The sequence below is a fragment of the Olea europaea genome, unplaced genomic scaffold (assembly GCF_002742605.1).
Source record: "Olea europaea var. sylvestris unplaced genomic scaffold, O_europaea_v1 scaffold1604, whole genome shotgun sequence".
NCBI lineage: Eukaryota > Viridiplantae > Streptophyta > Magnoliopsida > Lamiales > Oleaceae > Olea > Olea europaea.
In genome coordinates this window covers 140,645-161,562 of record NW_019233671.1, presented here as the reverse complement: position 1 = coordinate 161,562, position 20,918 = coordinate 140,645, and the positions used below count along the sequence as shown (strand labels likewise).

The 20,918-nt window shown below is 34.8% G+C and overlaps 1 protein-coding gene across 4 annotated transcripts; it reads left to right on the top strand.

The window, feature by feature from the left end:
- Positions 1 to 344: 344 nt before the first annotated feature.
- On the top strand, positions 345 to 20,781 carry LOC111377098 (nudix hydrolase 26, chloroplastic-like). Of its 4 annotated transcripts, none has more exons than XM_023000147.1 (6): positions 345 to 629; positions 737 to 787; positions 6,819 to 6,911; positions 8,211 to 8,305; positions 20,172 to 20,290; positions 20,385 to 20,781. In XM_023000147.1, exons 1-6 carry the CDS (start codon positions 381 to 383, stop codon positions 20,444 to 20,446), a joined length of 669 nt encoding a protein of 222 aa, XP_022855915.1. In that variant the 5' UTR covers positions 345 to 380; the 3' UTR covers positions 20,447 to 20,781. The 4 variants fall into 4 exon arrangements, with proteins under 4 accessions (XP_022855915.1, XP_022855916.1, XP_022855914.1 ...); XM_023000146.1 differs by having other exon boundaries at positions 347 to 629; positions 20,172 to 20,286; XM_023000149.1 differs by lacking the exons at positions 345 to 629; positions 737 to 787; positions 6,819 to 6,911; positions 8,211 to 8,305 and adding exons at positions 10,121 to 10,135; positions 10,243 to 10,293; positions 16,784 to 16,876; positions 18,182 to 18,276 and having other exon boundaries at positions 20,172 to 20,286.
- Positions 20,782 to 20,918: the final 137 nt, after the last annotated feature.

Genomic DNA, 20,918 nt, shown 5'->3' with positions numbered 1-20,918 from the left:
TTTAACCAAAAATAAAAATAAAAAATTATGTGCAATGCACGTTGGCTAGTAATGATAGTTCCGCATACCATCTCAGTAAATCAAGACATCATTAATTGCTTAACTAACTCTTGCTTGATTGATCAAGGTTTAATTATCTATAAATCTATTGATACTATTGGATGTAGAATTCCCTCCTAACTATCTAATATAAGAATCCCTCCACACGAGAACGTAGTAAAAACCAAAAGTGAAATGTCGGAGACGCAAATCTCAAAGAAACGATTGGACACTGACTTGCCACAATGACCACAAATTAGGGACCTCAATTGCAAATACATCACCTTAAAATTTGGAAAGACTGTGACTATACCATTACCCGTGGATGTTTGCCTTGTGTGATGGCCCGATGCTTCATCCAGTTTCATTCCCCGTTCTCTCGTTCATTGCTGCGTAGAACCTCCGCCAATACGAATATTCTTTTCTTCCCATATTGCCCTCCAAAAGCCCACAAATTTACTCCATCACTTCTTCACCACAAAATTCCTGGAGTTGCATTTTCTTCACTGTCATCGCTGTCATCCATGGAAAACCCTCCTCAAGGCTACAGAAAAAATGTCGGAATTTGCCTTATGAATCCCTCTAAAAAGGTATTTCTCTCTCTCTGTCTCTATATATATATATATATATATATATGTGCGCGCGCGCGCGAGGGCTGTATTAGATTTAGGGGCGTTAACTGTATCGCTTGTTTTAGATTTTTGCAGCTTCAAGGCTTGATATACCAGACTCTTGGCAAATGCCTCAGGTAAGATTCTTTGGTTCTCCAAATGGATATCTTGTTGTTGGGTATATTGACCCAAAGCCCACAAACAATAGAAAAATTGTAAAGGACAGTGCAAGAAAATAATCAAACACAAAGGATTGTTCACCCAGATAAGCCAAACACGGCCTAATTGGGGCTCAGAGGTAAGCCCGATGCTATGCAAAAAACCTTCAAAAGAGAGTGTACAACCGGAGTGAGTAAACTAAATTAGGCACCCGTATGGTCATCGATCCACAAGGATCTCGCAAAATACAAACCCTAACCTAACTCGACTAGATAAATCCTTGACAAGAACTTAGTACAGATTTACCAGCCACAAATCAGGCCTAAAACATTGCACTACATTTTCTATCATTATCAGACACTGTAATATCATTACAAAATTCACTATCAATCAATAGATTGAAGTAGAAGAAGAAGAAGAATAGACGCCGTAGTAGAGAGAGAAAAACTCAAAAGAGACTCAAAGACCAAAAGATTGAATGCATTGAGAAGAGTCTCGAAGAAGTCTCCAAACCCAATAATGGTTGAGAGACAAAATCTCAACTGTTGGATGGGATCAATGGTCCAAAAAAGGCCAAAAGATGCACAACTGGTGTGACCAAGTATCAGCCAATTTGTGAGTGCCACCTATCCAGACTGGGTGCAAGAAGGATAAAAACGCATTTCCACTTATAAAAAAGCGGTTTGAGAAACACAATTCCAAAATTCTTCACCTTGATTCTCAAACCATACACACTCTCTTGTTGCTATAATGCAAGTGACGACACCAAACCCTACATCATTGCCCAAGTACCTGCATAGAAAATTAACTTGTATCAATATTAAGGAGTGATAATCAGGATCTGAATTTATTAACAGGCAGTATTTTAGTGTCTATATTAGCAAGGTTAAAGTCAATATGAATTTTCTCAAAAACCATTTCACCTGATGAAAGTTTTTCTCTTATGAAATGGTACTTCACCTCAATATGTTTTGACCTTTCATGATAGACAAGATTCTTGATTAAAAGTAGTGAACTTTGACTGTCAGTTAGTATGACAGGTGGAGTATTTAGAAAATTCAGTTCAGTTAGGACTCCTTTAAGCCTTATGCATTCTTTTACACATTCAGTAATTGCCACGTATTCAGCTTTAGTGTTGGACAAAGTGACAATGGATTGAAGTTGAGACTTCCAAGTAATACAATTATCACCTAGTGTAAAAAAGAAGGCAGTTGTTGACTTTCTTTGATCTTTATCTTCAGCGAAATCAGAATCTACATAACCTTTAATAGTTAAAAAAAGAAGGCAGTTGTTGACTTTCTTTGATCTTTATCTCCAGCGAAATCGGAATCCACGTAACCCTTAAAAGTTAATGGCTCTGATTCCTTTTAAACATTAATCCTACACTTAGCGTCCCTGCTGTATATCTAAGCAACCACTTTCTAAGCAACCACTTTGACTCAGTCTAGTGTGGTTTCCCAAGATTTGCCATGAACCTACTCAGAAAATTGGTTGAATATGCTAAATTTGGTTGAGTTGTGATCATGGAAAACATAACAAATCCAATAGCGTTAGCATATGGGATATTTGTCATATTTTTAATTTTAGATTCAGTTTTAGGACACTGGGCAGAAGAGAGATTCATATGAGCAGCTAGGGGTACATTAATGGACTTAGCTTCTTTCATGCCAAACTTTGTTATTGCTTTGTGTAGGTAAGGTTCTTGTGATATAGTTAACATATTTTCTTGCCTATTTTTTTTTATCACCATCCCTAAAATTTTTTTGGCTTTTCCTAAGTCTTTCATGTCAAATTCAGACTTTTAATAGGTTTTTCAGCCTTATTATCTCAGCTTTATTGGGGCTAGCCAGAAGCATACCATCTACATACAAGAGTAGATATATCTCATTGTCGGTTTTAGAGTTATTGTAATATAAGCAACGATCATATTCACTTATTCTAAACCAATTTTCAAAACAAGTGTCAAACCTTATATATCGCTCTCTTGGACTTTGTTTGAGTCCATACAGGGATTTTTGCAATTTACAAACAAAATCAAATTTTCCTTTTTCTTCGAAACCTTGTGGTTGACACTTATAAATGTCCTCTTCCAGTTCCCCATGTAAAAAGGCACTTTTGATGTCTAATTGCTCAAGCTTCCAATTAAATTGAACAATTAGAGCAAGTACTAGTCTTATAGTTTTATATTTGATCACAGATGAGAAAATTTCATTGTAGTCAACTCCCTCCCTTTGAATGAATCCTTTGGCTACAAGCCTTGCCTTATAACTCAAAGAATCAGATGGTGAAATCCCTTCTTTCTACTTAAAGATTCGCTTACATTGAACCACTCTTTGATTCTTTGGTTTCTTTACAAGTTTCCATGTCTTATTTTCGATAAGAGATTTATTTCTTGTTTCGTAGTTTATTTCCAGTTTTGTGACTTAGAATTGTTCATAGCTTCTTTATTAGATAAGGGCTCAGCATGTTCTAAATTTTCACCACAGATAAGGGCAAATTCTGTTAGATTATTTATTTCATACCTGGGGTTAGGTTTAATCTGTCTCCTTTCCCTATCTCTCACTAATTGATAATCTTGGGTACTAGTTTTATTTCTTGGGTTATTAGATGCCACAATTTCAGTTTCAGTTTGGGGTGGAATAACTTCACCTTTATCAGTGTTTTCTATACTTTCACTAGGCTGTTCATGTTCTAGTTCAGTTATTTCAAATTGGTTATGACTTAGTCTTGCCAACTTCACCTCATTTTGGGGAGTACTCTTTTCAGCCAAATCTGATTTATCAATTTTATTTTTCAGGCATGGCATCTCAAATTCATTAAACACCACATTTCTGCTGTTAATGATCTTTACACAAGTACCCATAACCTGTACCCTTTAACCCTTTCAAGGTATCCAAGTATAACACACTTGGTAGCCCTGGGTTCTAATTTTCCCTCAATTTGATATGCATATGCAGCACATCCAAAGACCTTGATGTGTGATAGATTTGGTGGTTTTCCCGTCCATAATTCCGGTGGAGTTTTAAGCTCTACAGAACTGCAAGGAGACCTGTTTATTAGGTAGGTAGTAGTGCATAAAGCTTCAGCCCAAAATCCTTTTGCAAGCCCAGAACTAATATGCATACATCTTACCTTATTCATGAGAGTTCTATTCATTTTCTCAGCAACCCCATTTTGTTGGGGTGTATGCTTAACGATTCTATATCTAATTATTCCCTTTTGCTTACAAAAATTATCAAATTCAGTGTTACAGAATTCTAACCCATTATCTGTCCTCAAGGTTTTCAATTTTTGTGCAATTAATTTTCAACCATCTTTAACCACAATCTAAATTTTTGAAAAGTTTCAGTTTTAGATTTCAAAGGGTAGGTCCAGACCTTTCTAGAATAATCATCAATTATAGGAAGAAAGTATTTATTCCCACCAAATGTTGGGTGGCTTTCTGGCCCCCATAAATCTGCATGGACATATTCTAGTAGTCTATTTGTTTGTATGTGACCCTGTCTCAAAACTTACTCTATGAGACTTTCCTAGCACACATGTTTCACGAAAGTTAAGGGGCTCTACTTTATCCTTTCCAAACAGTTTCTGATCATTAAGATACTTTAGGCCCTTATTACCTATATGACCCATCTTACAATGCTATTATTCAAATTTACTTTCAGTTATAGTTAAAGATTTTGAGTCCTTGGGATTAACAATTTCCCCCATTAAGTAGTACAGGCTATTCCTCTTTGTTCCCTTCATAACTACAGGAGATCATTTCATGATTTTCAAAGTGTTTTTTTCAGATTTGAATGTATGTCCCTCATCTTCAAGAATTCTTAACGAAATGAGATTTCTTTTTAGATTTGGGACATGTCTCACATTCTTAATCTGTTTGACAATGCCATCGTACATTTTGATTGCAATGTCACCTGTTCCAAGAACATTTTGTGAATTATTGTCACCTATATATACTTTTCTAGGTTCTATCTCATTGTAGTTATGAAACCAAGATTTATTTGGGCACATGTGAAAAGTACATCCAGGTCTAGTTTCCGGTCAGTGTCTGTTTCTTCATTTGTCACAGTTATTACAAGAAGGCTGTCAAGATGAGAACTCACAGCAGCATTGTTTTACTCAATGTTGCTGTGTTCTTTCAACTTCTTTAATTCAAAGCAATATCTTTTGAAATGTCCAAGTTTTCCATAGTGATAGTATTTTTTGTTGCTTTTGTCTCTTGATTTAGATCTAGCTTTGGATTTAGATTTGAATATTTTATTCTGTGAATAATTCTCCATTTTTTCAGTTCTCCCTCTCACAAATAAACTCTCCTCTCTTGAATTAGGTCTTAATTCTTTTTAAACTTCCAATTCCCTGAATCTTAGGGCATTTGTTACGATTGTTTGTGAGTATTTTATAGCATTTCTAATATTCATATAAGAATCAGGTAAAGAGTTTAGAAGGATCACTGCAAGATCCTCATCTTCAAATTTTTTTTATCATGATGATCAATACTCTTCACCAGTATGCTAAAATCACTCAAATTAGCTTTTAGGTCTTTCTGGTCACCCATTTTAAAACTAAACAGTTTTTCAGAAGGTAAATTTTATTTGGTAAAATCTTGGCCAAGAACAAGTCATCTAAGACTGCCCATAAGTCCCTAGCAGTTTTAGAATTCCCTACTTGTCTTACTACATTATTTGATAAGGATTATGCTACATGTACCACATTTGTATTAAAAGTTTTACACACTCTTACAATAGAATGGTAAGGACCACATGGCCAAACTTTTTAATGCAAAGGGGACCCGCATGCATGTGAGAGTGAGTAAACTATTTTTTCAACCAAATTTGTACAAATAGTTTTATCCATTTGATAAATGCAAGATAATTGAACTATAAGCAATTTCATTTAATTCAAGAATCTCGTCAGGCTTGGCTTTAAGTTCAGCACGATATGTATTAGGGTCATCCAGGGCTTTAGCAACTTTTTGTTGAGCCAATATAATCCTCATTTTCTGCTTCTAGATGGAGTAATCCCTCTTTCCATCGAATTGAGACAATTCGACCTTCGAGCCCATCATGGTTCTGTAAAAGGGTGACTACTGTTGGTGGACATGAGTGATCACGCAAGTGCTGAAAAAAAATTCCTAACTAATCTAAAGAAAGACTGATCACATAATGAATTTAACTAGACCGTAGAACCCATCATGGTTCTGTAAAAGGGTGACTACTGTTGGTGGACATGAGTGATCTCTTAATGTATGATCACTCAAGTGCTGAAAAAAACTTCCTAACTAATCTAAAGAAAGACTGATCAATAATGAAATTAACTACTCTAAGTTGCACAGTTAGAACAGTAAACACAAGCAGTCAACGTGTTGATAATTCAAGATTACACAACAAATATAAAATGCTCTGTATAATGAATCCTACACATGCTTCTATGTCAGATAAATCAATAATACAGAATATGCAATATCAGCAATTAATCCACAGATCAATAAGCATGTAAATTTGTAAACCGGATTATATAGACTTCGTTAAGGATTGTTTACCCAAAACCTGCAAACAACAGAAAAGTGATAAAAGACGGTGCAAGAAAATAATCAAACACAAATGATTGTTTACCCAGTGCAGGAAGGAAATGCATTTCCAATTATAAAATCGCGGTTTGAGAAACACAACTCCACACTTGTATTTGGTATTAGATTTCGTGTAAAAAGTTCGATATGTTATTAGTATATGGCAGTTATGGATTTATATTATAGCGATGTAATATTCAGATTTTTCTCAAAATTGTGTCATTAGATGTGAAGACGTTTTCATGTTACTTTGTCCTGTACTTAATCTGAGATGCTAATAAGAAAATTGTTCTTCTGCCGCTGTCTATTGGAATATTTTGAATCATAAATCAATGTTTCTGCAGAATTAGTGGGTTCTTGAACTAGCATGAACTTTTTTTCTTTATCCTATATTATATCCATGTGTATATACTAATTTTTGTGAAGTGTCTAATTTATAGGGTGGAATTGACGAGAACGAGGATCCAAAAAGTGCTGCTATCAGAGAATTAAGAGAAGAAACTGGAGTTAGTTCAGCTTATATTATTGCCGAGGTATGGAAGTAAAGTTGACCTGTAGCATTACTATTAGTTGTATTAAGTTTTACTGGTCTATAGTTTACAAAATGAAATTAATATGTGCTTAATGAATAAAAGGGGATTCATAATTTAACTAAGGCCCTTTCTCAAAGCCGATTTAAAAAATAAAAAAAATAAAAATGAAACACATTGTATTGGCTGCAGAACTTCAAATCAGCATAATTGAGCATATCTTTTCTACTCTTCTCCACTCATAGCTAGAACATCCATCAGCTAGCCTATCCTCTCCTTGTAAACTGTACGTGGATGAGTTCATATGTGCATATTAATTATTAAAAGATGTATAGCAAGGAACTGTATTTTCAGGAAAATGTGGGCTGGTATTGGAATGGGAAGAGTGACGGTTAACATATAGGATTACAAATTTGCAATGGACCTGGAGGGCAACGAGAAGAAGAGAAGCAGGCAAGTGGAATGAGCTAGGTGGTGAGATTTCGAGGAATGCGAGATGATGTGATGCGGGTTGGGAAAGGGAAATTGATAAGGATGAATGAAGGTAGGGAGTGAAGGAGCTGACTGATTTTGTTGGACTAATAATGATGCCATAATGTACTTAGAGGCCTAGCCAAGGAGGGTAATTTTGGTGGTACATGCAAAGGCAGGAACCTTCGTTAACTCCATATGCTTGTATGCATGCACGGATGTGTCTTAAATTTTGTAGTGAACCTTCCATGGAAATCTTTGATTCTCATGAGACTTTCAAAAGTATTGTGCATCGAAAATGTTGATTTGCAAAGCACATCAATACAAAACTGTATTCATGATTCATACTTTAGGTCGTGCATATGCAAGTTCTTGAAAAACTAAAATCCATGTTCATAGTGTTTAAGTTACTTTAATTACCAATTCCCTTTAGATATAACTGCAAAATTCTAGAAAATAGCAAACCACTATTGAGGAAATAGGACAGGGTGTGCTTATTTTTTATTTGTTCTTCGGGTTAACCAATGGAAATCATTCATAAAATGAATTTCTGACGTGGGAATTTAAAGCAATTGCATGGTTTGTTTTTATCCCAGCTTTAAATATGGATGAAAGAAAGAAATCTATTTGTATCTTTTGCTTGCTGAATTTGTTATCAACAAATATTTTAAATCATTTTAATGACAATAAAAGTTTCCATTGACAGCTTTTTGTGAGTTAGCTTTCTGTTTTGTTTTATTATACTCTGGATCTTTCCAGATCCTTTGTTTGTAGCTGTCTTTTCTCAAATCTGCATTATTGAGCCATTCTTATAGAGGAGTCCTGCTGCAGGTGCCACATTGGTTGACATATGATTTTCCACCAGACGTCAGGGAGAAACTTAGGCATCAGTGGGGTTCAGACTGGAAAGGTCAAGCACAAAAATGGTGGGTACATCTATGATGTAGGACAATCCTATTATAAATAGAACATAAGTAAACTTATTAATAGTATGATATCTTGTTATAATAGAGTTTTTCTCTCTTTTTCTTGTTTCTTGTTTAGAATATTATTTCTTCTGTTTATTGATTAGAATAGGATTTCTTCTTTCTTTCAGATTAGGATTTTGATTTCTTTGAGGATGTTAATATCTTTCCTTCTATTGGTAAATCTAGGAAATTATTTTGCCTATATAAACAAAGATTTTGTACACTTTTCAATTTACCTATTCATCATATTGAAAATGTTTGTTACATATTTTTGGATCTTTCCATTTTATTCTTATTTCAAAAATTTCAATTTCGCTTACGCACCAAAATTAGTATTAGAGCAAGGATTTTACATGACATGATGATTAAGAACAGTACTAGTGGAGATGGCCATAGATATAGGGGTTGAAACAACTCTTCAAGATGTTCAGCAGAGCTTAGCTACCCTCATCATTGAATTTAGACATGGATGGCTATTAGCTCCAGCTGATGACCATTTTGACCGGAGTGACTTAGAACTTCTTGTGTACCATCAGATCAAGAGCAACAACTCACAAGTGGTATCAAACTTTTCGCCCAGTGCCCTAAAGAAGATCATAGGGACTACAACCCTATGTTTCGACATTCAATGACCCAAATAAACAGGGTCAACATCAACCCATCATTAAACCATCCAAACAGGATCAACGACAACCCATCACCGGCCACAAAGAATAATTTCATTATAATGAATAGGTTAATTGAAAAGTATACAAAGCCTATGTTTATATGGGCAAAATAATTCCTTAATTTTACCAATATAAGGAAAGAAAACTAAAATCTAAAAGGAAACATAATCCTAATCTAAAAGAGAGAAGAAATCTTATTCTAATCAAGAAAGAAAAATAAATACTAAACAAGAAAGAAGAATAAAAAGAGATAATCCCTATCATTGTCCTACATCAGTCTGCTTCGTTTCCTCAAAGACGTGCGATATATTTTACATTCTTGATAGAAACTGCAGCTTTGTGGATAGTTCAACTGGGGTACATTTTCTGTTTTTGTGGACTGTTGACCAAAAGCATTTGGTGAGTATGAACCATTGCCTTGTAGATAATTTTACAATTTGTCAAGCTATCTATAAGGCACAAAATTTTAATAGTGGCTTCTGGTGTTACTGACATTTTACCATCAATTACATAACTCTCTGTTCTTGCATTGTCTCTTACTAATAAACCAGATAAATCTACTTATTGGGAGAAAGGGATAAAACACTATTGATGTATGCACATCAATAGGGTTTCGTGTTGGTTTCTACATCTTCAAGACTATGGACGGATTGGCCCTACACTGATACATCATACACGTTATGCTAGTGTTCTAGCGATAGCAATTGCTAAAGCATGAGAGAAGTAAGATTAATTGTACAAGAAAGAGCTTCCTTTCTAGAGCATGAGTAAATAAATGTTACTGATATCCGAAAGAGTATCCAAACAAACTTGAATAGTGAATTCAGCAACTAGTGGATTAGACTTATCAATTTTCTAAAATAGGAAATGTAATCATATATAAATGAAATCATAGGAGAGGGTAAATAAATTTTTAATCTAGTTACTGTTTTGCTTTCAAACTGCAGCATAGTCATAATACTTATGAGGGGACTAGAATATTCTCTTGTTTTTGGATATATATTTTGATTAATTATTACTAATTACTTAATATCTGCTATACATCCCCTTGGCAGACATACACCCCAACCCAAAAAAAATACTATTAGTTTCTAAACTACTTATGAATCCCTCTAAAAAGGTATTTCTCTCTCTCTGTCTCTATATATATATATATATATATATATGTGCGCGCGCGCGCGAGGGCTGTATTAGATTTAGGGGCGTTAACTGTATCGCTTGTTTTAGATTTTTGCAGCTTCAAGGCTTGATATACCAGACTCTTGGCAAATGCCTCAGGTAAGATTCTTTGGTTCTCCAAATGGATATCATGTTGTTGGGTATATTGACCCAAAGCCCACAACAGTAGAAAAATAGTAAAGGGCAGTGCAAGAAAATAATCAAACACAAAGGATTGCTAACCCAGATCAGCCAAACACGGCCTAATTGGGGCTCAGAGGTAAGCCCGACGCAATGCAAAAAACCTTCAAGAGAGAGTGTACAACCGGAGTGAGTAAACCAAATTAGGCACCCGTATGGTCATCGATCCACAAGGATTTCGCAAAACACAAACCCTAACCTAACTCGACTAGACAAATCCTTGACAAGAACTTAGTACAGATTTACCAACCACAAATCAGACCTAAAACATTGCACTACATGTTCTACCATTATCAGATACTGTAATATCATTACAAAATTCACTATCAATCAATAGATTGAAGTATTGAAGTAGAAGAAGAAGAAGAATAGACGCCGTTGGAGAGAGAGAAAAACTCAAAAGGGACTCAAAAGACCAAAAGACTGAATGCATTGAGAAGAGTCTCGAAGAAGTCTCCAAACCCAATAATGGTTGAGAGACAAAATCTTAGCCGTTAGATGGGATCAAAGGTCCAAAAATGGCCAAAAGATGCACAATTGGTGTGACCAAGTATCAGCCAATGTATGAGTGCCACCTATCCAGATTGGGTGCAGGAAGGATAAAAATGCATTTCCACTTATAAAAACGCGGTTTGAGGAACACAATTCCACAATTCTTCACCTTGGTTCTCAAACCATACACACTCTCTTGTTGCTATAATGCAAGTGACGACACCAAACCCTACATCATTGCCCAAGTACCTGCATAGAAAATTAACCTGTATCAATATTAAGGAGTGATAATCAGGATCTGAATTTATTAACAGGCAGTATTTTAGTGTCCATATCAGCAGGGTTAAAGTCAATATGAATTTTCTCAAAAACTATTTCACCTGATGAAAATTTTTCTCTTACGAAATGGTACTTCACCTCAATATGTTTTGATCTTTCATGATAGATAGGATTCTTGCTTGAAAGTAGTGAACTTTGATTGTCAGTTAGTATGACAGGTGGAGTATTTAGAAAATTCAGTTCAGTTAGGATTCCTTTAAGCCATATGCATTCTTTTACACATTCAGTAATTGCCATGTATTCAGCTTCAGTGTTGGACAAAGTGACAATGGATTGAAGTTGAGACTTCCAAGTAATACAATTATCACCTAGTGTAAAAAAGAAGGCAGTTGTTGACTTTCTTTGATCTTTATCTTCAGCGAAATCAGAATCTACATAACCCTTAATAGCTAAAAAAAGAAGTCAGTTGTTTATTTTCTTTGATCTTTATCTCCAGCGAAATCAAAATCCACATAACCCTTAAGAGTTAATGGTTCTGATTCCTTTTAAACATTAATCCTACACTTTGCCTCCTTGTTGTATATCTAAGCAACCACTTTGACTCAGCCTAGTGTGGTTTCCCAAGATTTGACATAAACCTACTCAGAAAATTTGTTGAATATGCTAAATTTGGTTGAGTTGTGATCATGGAAAACATAACAAATCCAATAGCGTTAGCATAAGGGATATTTGTCATATTTTTAATTTTAGATTCAGTTTTAGGACACTGGGCAAAATAGAGAGATTCATATGAGCAGCTAGGGATACATTAACGGACTTAACTTCTTTCATGCCAAACTTTGTTATTACTTTGTGTAGGTAAGGTTCTTGTGATATAGTTAGCATATTTTCTTGCCTATTTTTTTTATCGCCATCCCTAAAATTTTCTTGGCTTTTCCTAAGTCCTTCATGTCAAATTCAGACTTTAATAGGTTTTTCAGCCTCATTATCTCAGCTTTATTGGGGCTAGCCAGAAGCATATCATCTACATACAAGAGTAGATATATCTCATTGTGAGTTTTAGAGTTATTGTAATATAAGCAATGATCATATTCACTTATTCTAAACCAATTTTCAAAACACGTGTCAAACCTTATATACCGCTCTCTTGGACTTTGTTTGAGTCCATACAGGGATTTTTGCAATTTACAAACAAAATTAGATTTTCCTTTTTCTTCGAAACCTTGTGGTTGACACATATAAATGTCATCTTCCAGTTCCCCATGTAAAGAGGCACTTTTGATGTCGAATTTCTCAAGCTTCCAATTAAATTGAACAATTAGAGCAAGTATTAGTCTTATAGTTTTATATTTGATCACAGGTGAGAAAATTTCATTGTAGTTAACTCCCTCCCTTTGAGTGAATCCTTTGGCTTCAAGCCTTGCCTTATAACTCAAAGAATCAGATGGTGAAATCCCTTCTTTCTGCTTAAAGATTCGCTTACATTGAACCACTCTTTGATTCTTTGGTTTCTTTACAAGTTTCCATGTCTTATTTTCGATAAGAGATTTATTTCTTGTTTTATAGTTTATTTCCAATTTTGTGACTTAGAATTGTTCATAGCTTCTTTATTAGATAAGGGCTCAGCATGTTCTAAGTTTTCACCAGAGATAAGGCAAATTCTGTCAGATTATTTATTTCATACCTGGGGTTAGGTTTAATCTGTCTCCTTTCCATATCTCTCAGTAATTGATAATCTTGGGTACTAGTTTTAATTCCTGGGTTATTAGATGCCACAATTTCAGTTTCAGTTTGGGGTGGAATAACTCACCTTCATCAGTGTTTTCTACACTTTCACTAGGCTGTTCATGTTCTGGTTCAGTTATTTCAAATTGGTTATGACTTAGTCTTGCCAACTTCACCTCATTTTGGGAAGTACTCTTTTAAGCCAAATCTGATTTATCAATTTTATTTTTCAGGCATGGCATCTCAAATTCATTAAACACCACATTTCTGCTGTTAATGATCTTTACACAAGTATCCATAACCTGTACCCTTTAACCCTTTCAAGGTATTCAAGTATAACACACTTGGTAGCCCTGGGGTCTAATTTTCCCTCAATTTGATATGCATATGCAGCACATCCAAAGACCTTGATGTGTGATAGATTTGGTGGTTTTCCCGTCCATAGTTCCCGTGGAGTTTTAAGCTCTACTGAACTGCAAGGAGACTTGTTTATTAGGTAGGTAGTAGTGCATAAAGTTTCCGCCCAAAATCCTTTTGCAAGCCCAGAACTAATCTGCATACATCTTACCTTATTCATGAGAGTTCTATTCATTTTCTCGGCAACCCCATTTTGTTGGGGTGTATGCTTAACGATTCTATATCTAATTATTCCCTTTTGCTTACAAAAATTATCAGTGTTATAGAATTCTAACCCATTATCTGTCCTCAAGGTTTTCAATTTTTGTGGAATTAATTTTCAACCGTCTTTAAACACAATCTGAATTTTTGAAATAGTTTTAGATTTCAAAGGGTAGGTCCAGACCTTTCTAGAATAATCATCAATTATAGAAAGAAAGTATTTATTCCCACCAAATATTGGGTGGCTTTTTGGCCCTCATAAATCTGCATGGACATAGTCTAGTAGTCTATTTGTTGTGTGTGACCCTGTCTCAAAACTTACTCTATGAGACTTCCCTAGCACACATGTTTCACGAAAGTTAAAGGGCTTTACTTTATCCTTTCCAAACAGTTTCTGATCATTAAGATACTTTAGGCCCTTATGACCTATATGACCCATCCTACAATGCTATAATTCAAATTTACTTTCAGTTTTAGTTAAAGATTTTAAGTCCTTGGGATTAATAGTTTACCCCATTAAGTAGTACAGGCTATTCCTCTTTGTTCCCTTCATAACTACGAGAGATCCTTTCATGATTTTCAAATTGTTGTTTTCAGATTTGAATGTGTGTCCCTCATCTTCAAGAATTCCTAACGAAATGAGATTTCTTTTTAGATTTGGGATATTTCTCACATTCTTAATCTGTCTGACAATGCCATCGTACATTTTGATTGCAATGTCACTTGTTCGAAGAACATTTTGTCCATTATTGTCACCTATATATACTTTTCTAGGTTCTATCTCCCTGTAATTATGAAACCAAGATTTATTTGGGCACATGTGAAAAGTACATCCAGAGTCTAGTATCCGATCAGTGTCTGTTTCTTCATTTGTCACAGTTATTACAAGAAGGCTGTCAAGATGAGAACTCACAGCAGCATTGTTTAACTCAATGTTGCTGTGTTCTTTCAACTTCTTCTTTAATTCAAAGTAATATCTTTTGAAATGTCTAAGTTTTCCATAGTGATAGTATTTTTTGTTGCTTTTGTCTCTTGATTTAGATCTTGCTTTGGATTTAGATTTGAATATTTTATTCTGTGAATAATTCTCCCTCTCACAAATAAACTCTCCTCTCTTGAATTAGGTCTTGATTCTTTTTAAACTTCCAATTCCCTGGATCTTAGGGCATTTGTTACGATTGTTTGTGAGTATTTTATAGTGTTTCTAATATTCTTATAAGAATTAGGTAAAGAGTTTAGAAGGATCACTGCAAGATCCTCATCTTCAAATTTTTTTATCATTATGAGCAATACTCTTCACCAGTATGCTAAAATCACTCAAATTAGCTTCTAGGTCTTTCCGGTCATCCATTTTAAAACTAAACAGTTTTTCAGAAGGTAAATTTTATTTGGTAAAGTCTTGGCCAAGAACAGGTTGTCTAAGGTTGTCCATAAGTCCCGAGCAGTTTTAGAATTCCCTACTTGTCTTACCACATTATTTGATTAGGATTGTGCTACATGTACCACATTTGTATTAAAAGTTTTACACACTTACAATAGAATGGTAGGGACCACATGGCCGAATTTTTTAATGCAAAGGGGACCCGCATGCATGTGAGAGTGAGTAAACTATTTTGTCAACCAAATTTTGTACAAATAGTTTTATCCATTTGATAAATGCAAGATAATTGAACTCTAAGCAATTTCATTTGGTTCAAGAATCTCATCAGGCTTGGCTTTAAGTTCAGCACGATAGGTATTAGGGTCATCCAGGGCTTTAGCAACCCTTTGTTGAACCAATATAACCCACATTTTCTGCTTCTAGATTGAGTAATCCTTCTTTCCATCGAATTGAGACAATTCGACCTTCGAGCCCATCATGGTTCTGTAAAAGGGTGACTACTGTTGGTGGACATGAGTCATCTCTCAATGTATGATCACTCAAGTGCTGAAAAAAAATTCCTAACTAATTTAAAGAAAGACCAATCACAGAATGAATTTAACTAGACCTTCGAACCCATCATGGTTCTGTAAAAGGGTGACTATTGTTGGTGGACATGAGTGATCTCTCAATGTATAAGAATGAAATTAACTACTCTAAGTTGCACGGTTAGAACAGTAAACACAAGCAGTCAACGTGTTGTTAATTCAAGATTACACAACAAATATAAAATGCTCTGTATAAAGAATCCTACACATGCTTCTATGTCAGATAAATCAATAATACAGAATATGCAATATCAGCAATTAATCCACAGATCAATAGGCATGTAAATTTGTAAACCGGATTATATAGAGTTCATTAAGGATTGTTTACCCAAAACCTACAAACAACAGAAAAGTTATAAAAGACGGTGCAAGAAAATAATCAAACACAAATGATTGTTTACCCAGTTCAGCCAAACACGGCCTAATCTGGAGAGTTAAGAGGTAAGTTCGTCACTATGCAAAAAACTTTCAAGAGAAAGTGTACAACTAGAGTGAGTAAACCAAGTCAGGCACCCTTATGGTCATCGATCCACAAGGATCTCGCAAAACACAAACCCTAGCCTAACTCGACTAGACAAATTCTTGCCAAGAACTCAGTATAAATTTACTAGCCACGAATCAGGCCTAAAACACTGCACTACATGTTCTACCATCATCAGATATTGTAATATCATTACAAAATTTACTATCAATCAACAGATTGAAGTAGAAGAAGAAGAATAGACGCCGTAATAGAGAGAGAAGAACTCAAGAGACTCAAAGACCAAAATATTGAATGCACTGAGAAGAGTCTCGAAGAAGTCCCCAAACCCAATAATGGTTTAGAGACAAAATCTCAGCCGATAGATGGGATCAACGGTCCAAAAATGACCAAAAGAAGTACAACTCGTGTGACCAAGTATCAGCCAATGTGTGAGTGCCACCTCTCCAGACCGGGTGCAGGAAGGAAACGCATTTCCAATTATAAAAACGTGGTTTGAGAAACACAACTCCACACTTGTATTTGGTATTAGATTTCGTGTAAAAAGTTCGATATGTTATTAGTATATGGCAGTTATGGATTTATACTATAGTGATGTAATATTCAGATTTTTATCAAAATTGTGTCATTAGATGTGAAGACGTTTTCATGTTACTTTGTCCTGTACTTAATCTGAGATGCTAATAAGAAAATTGTTCTTCTGCCGCTGTCTATTGGAATATTTTGAATCATAATTCAATGTTTCTGCAGAATTAGTGGGTTCTTGAACTAGCATGAACTTTTTTTCTTTATCCTATATTATATCCATGTGTATATACTAATTTTTATGAAGTGTATAATTTATAGGGTGGAATTGACGAGAACGAGGATCCAAGAAGTGCTGCTATCAGAGAATTAAGAGAAGAAACTGGAGTTAGTTCAGCTTATATTATTGCCGAGGTATGGAAGTAAAGTTGACCTGTAGCATTACTATTAGTTTTATTATGTTTTACTGGTCTATAGTTTACAAAATGAAATTAATATGTGCTTAATGAATAAAAGGGTATTCATAATTTAACTTGGGCCCTGTCTCAAAGCCGATTTAAAAAAAAAATAAAAAATAAAAAAATGAAACACATTGTATTGGCTGCAGAACTTCAAATCAGCATAATTGAGCATATCTTTTCTACTCTTCTTCACTCATAGCTAGAACATCCATCAGCTAGCCTATCCTCTCCTTGTAAACTGTATGTGGATGAGTTCATATGTGCATATTAATTATTAAAAGATGTATAGCAGGGAACTGTATTTTTAGGAAAATGTGGGCTGGTATTGGAATGGGAAGAGTGACGGTTAACATATAGGATTACAAATTTGCAATGGGCCTGGAAGGCAACGAGAAGAAGAGAAGCAGACAAGTGGAATGAGCTAGGTGGTGAGATTTCGAGGAATGTGAGATGATGTGATGCAGGTTGGGAAAGGGAAATTGATAAGGATGAATGAAGGTAGGGAGTGAAGGAGCTGACTGATTTTGTTGGACTAATAATGATGCCATAATGTACTTAGAGGCCTAGCCAAGGAGGGTAATTATGGTGGTACATGCAAAGGTAGGAACCTTCGTTAACTCCATATGCTTGTATGCATGCACGGATGTGTCTCTTAAATTTTGTACTGAACCTTCCATGGAAATCTTTGATTCTCATGAGACTTTCAAAAGTATTGTGCATCAAAAATGTTGATTTGCAAAACACATCAATGCAAAACTGTATTCATGATTCATACTTTAGGTCGTGCATATGCAAGTTCTTGAAAAACTAAAATCCATGTTCATAGCGTTTAAGTTACTTTAATTACCAATTCCCTTTAGATATAACTGCAAAATTCTAGAAAATAGCAAACCACTATTGAGGTTTTAGGACAGGGTGTGCTTATTTTTTATTTGTTCTTCGGGTTAACCAATGGAAATCATTCATAAAATGAATTTCTGACGTGGGAATTTAAAGCAATTGCATGGTTTGTTTTTATCCCAGCTTTAAATATGGATGAAAGAAAGAAATCTATTTGTATCTTTTGCTTGCTGAATTTGTTATCAACAAATATTTTAAATCATTTTAATGACAATAAAAGTTTCCATTGACAGCTTTTTGTGAGTTAGCTTTCTGTTTTGTTTTATTATACTCTGGATCTTTCCAGATCCTTTGTTTGTAGCTGTCTTTTCTCAAATCTGCATTATTGAGCCGTTCTTATAGAGGAGTCCTGCTGCAGGTGCCACATTGGTTGACATATGATTTTCCACCAGACGTCAGGGAGAAACTTAGGCATCAATGGGGTTCAGACTGGAAAGGTCAAGCACAAAAATGGTGGGTACATCTATGATGTAGGACAATCCTATTATAAATAGAACATAAGTAAACTTATTTATAGTATGATATCTTGTTATAATAGAGTTTTTCTCTCTTTTTCTTGTTTCTTGTTTAGAATATTATTTCTTCTGTTTATTGATTAGAATATGATTTCTTCTTTCTTTCAGATTAGGATTTTGATTTCTTTGAGGATGTTAATATTCTTTCCTTCTATTGGTAAATCTAGGAAATTATTTTGCCTATATAAACGAAGATTTAGTACACTTTTCAATTTACCTATTCATCATATTGAAAATATTTGTTACATATTTTTGGATCTTTCCCTTTTATTCTTATTTCAAAAATTTCAATTTCGCTTATGCACCAAAATTAGTATTAGAGCAAGGATTTTACATGACATGATGATTAAGAACAGTACTAGTGGAGATGGCCATAGATATAGGGGTTGAAACAACTCTTCAAGATGTTCAGCAGAGCTTAGCTACCCTCATCATTGAATTTAGACATGGATGGCTATTAGCTCCAGCTGATGACCATTTTGACCTGAGTGACTTGGAACTTCTTGTGTACCATCAGATCAAGGGCAACAACTCACAAGTGGTATCAAATTTTCCGCCCAGTGCCCTAAAGAAGATCATAGGGACTACAACCCTATGTTTCGACATTCAGTGACCCAAATAAACAGGGTCAACATCAACCCATCATTAAACCATCCAAACAGGATCAACGACAACCCATCGCCGGCCACAAAGAATAATTTCATTATAATGAATAGGTTAATTGAAAAGTATACAAAGCCTATGTTTATATGGGCAAAATAATTCCCTAATTTTACCAATATAAGGAAAGAAAACTAAAATCTAAAAGGAAACATAATCCTAATCTAAAAGAGAGAAGAAATCTTATTCTAATCAAGAAAGAAAAATAAATACTAAACAAGAAAGAAGAATAATAAACAAGAAAGAAGAATAAAAAGAGATAATCCCTATCATTGTCCTACATCAGTCTGCTTCGTTTCCTCAAAGATGTGCGATATATTTTACATTTTTGATAGAAACTGCAGCTTTGTGGATAGTTCAACTGGGGTACATTTTCTCTTTTTGTGGACTGTTGACCAAAAGCATTTGGTGAGTATGAACCATTGCCTTGTAGATATTTTTACAATTTGTCAAGCTATCTATAAGGCACAAAATTTTAATAGTGGCTTCTGGTGTTACTGACATTTTACCATCAATTACATTACTCTGTTCTTGCATTGTCTCTACTTATTGGGAGAAAGGGATAAAACTCTATTGATGTATGCACATCGATAGGGTTTCGTGTTGGTTTCTACATCTTCAAGACTACGGACGGATTGGCCCTACACTGATACATCATACACGTTATGCTAGTGTTCTAGCGATAGCAATTGCTAAAGCATGAGAGAAGTAAGATTAATTGTACAAGAAAGAGCTTCCTTTCTAGAGCGTGAGTAAATAAATGTTACTGATATCCGAAAGAGTATCCAAACAAACTTGAATAGTGAATTCAGCAACTAGTGGATTAGACTTATCAATTTTCTAAAATAGGAAATGTAATCATATATAAATGAAATCATAGGAGAGGGTAAATAAATTTTTAATCTAGTTACTGTTTTGCTTTCAAACTGCAGCATAGTCATAATACTTATGAGGGGACTAGAATATTCTCTTGTTTTTGGATATATATTTTGATTAATTATTACTAATAACTTAATATCTGCTATACATCCCCCTGGCAGACATACACCCCAACCCAAAAAATTACTATTAGTTTCTGAACTAATATACTTTTATGTATCAGAATTTGCTTTCTTTTCTGTTTGGACTGTATCTCAGCTTATATATCTGACTCTGAAATGTGCAAAACCTCAGGTTTCTTTTTAAATTCACTGGAAACGATGAAGAAATCAATCTTTTGGGGGATGGGACGGAGAAGCCTGAGTTTGGAGAGTGGTCATGGCTGTCACCAGAAGAAATAATCAATCTTGTCGGTCCTCTCTTCTAACATTGAAGAAGCTATTGAATTAACTTTTTTGGTCTTTTCCTGCAGTACTTAAAATTTAACCTTATCCATTTCCATTGCAGGTTGTGGATTTCAAGAAACCTGTGTATCAGGAAGTTATGACAGTTTTCTCTCCACATCTTGAGCAGAACATTGAGAAGGTCGATTTTTGATCAAGGAAGTGTTTATCCTCTGATTTGTCTAGTCAGAGCAAGCCACAACTCGCCTAAGATACACGTATTACATGACTTAGAAATGATCGACAATTTTACGTGTTCCTAATATTTCCAGTGTCATTGTTTGGTAGCATGGCAAATTTGCAAACAAACTCCAGACGGCTTCGTTTGAAGTCACATTTTCATTTGTAATTTGAGAATTCTGGAGAGTTAAATAGGATTGTTGAAACTTGAAAGGGCATATGGTTTAAATCTTGATCACAGTTGTCAAATTAATCTGTATGTGTGGTAAAGTGGAAAGCAAGGCATGATCTTTGTCTAGTCATAATAATTTGGGCATATACGACAATATAACTTTCATCAATTAAGCTCCTTGTACAGATGAAATTTATAGAAAGCATAACAAATGTACGGGTGGCAACATTTCGTTGGCTAGTTCAA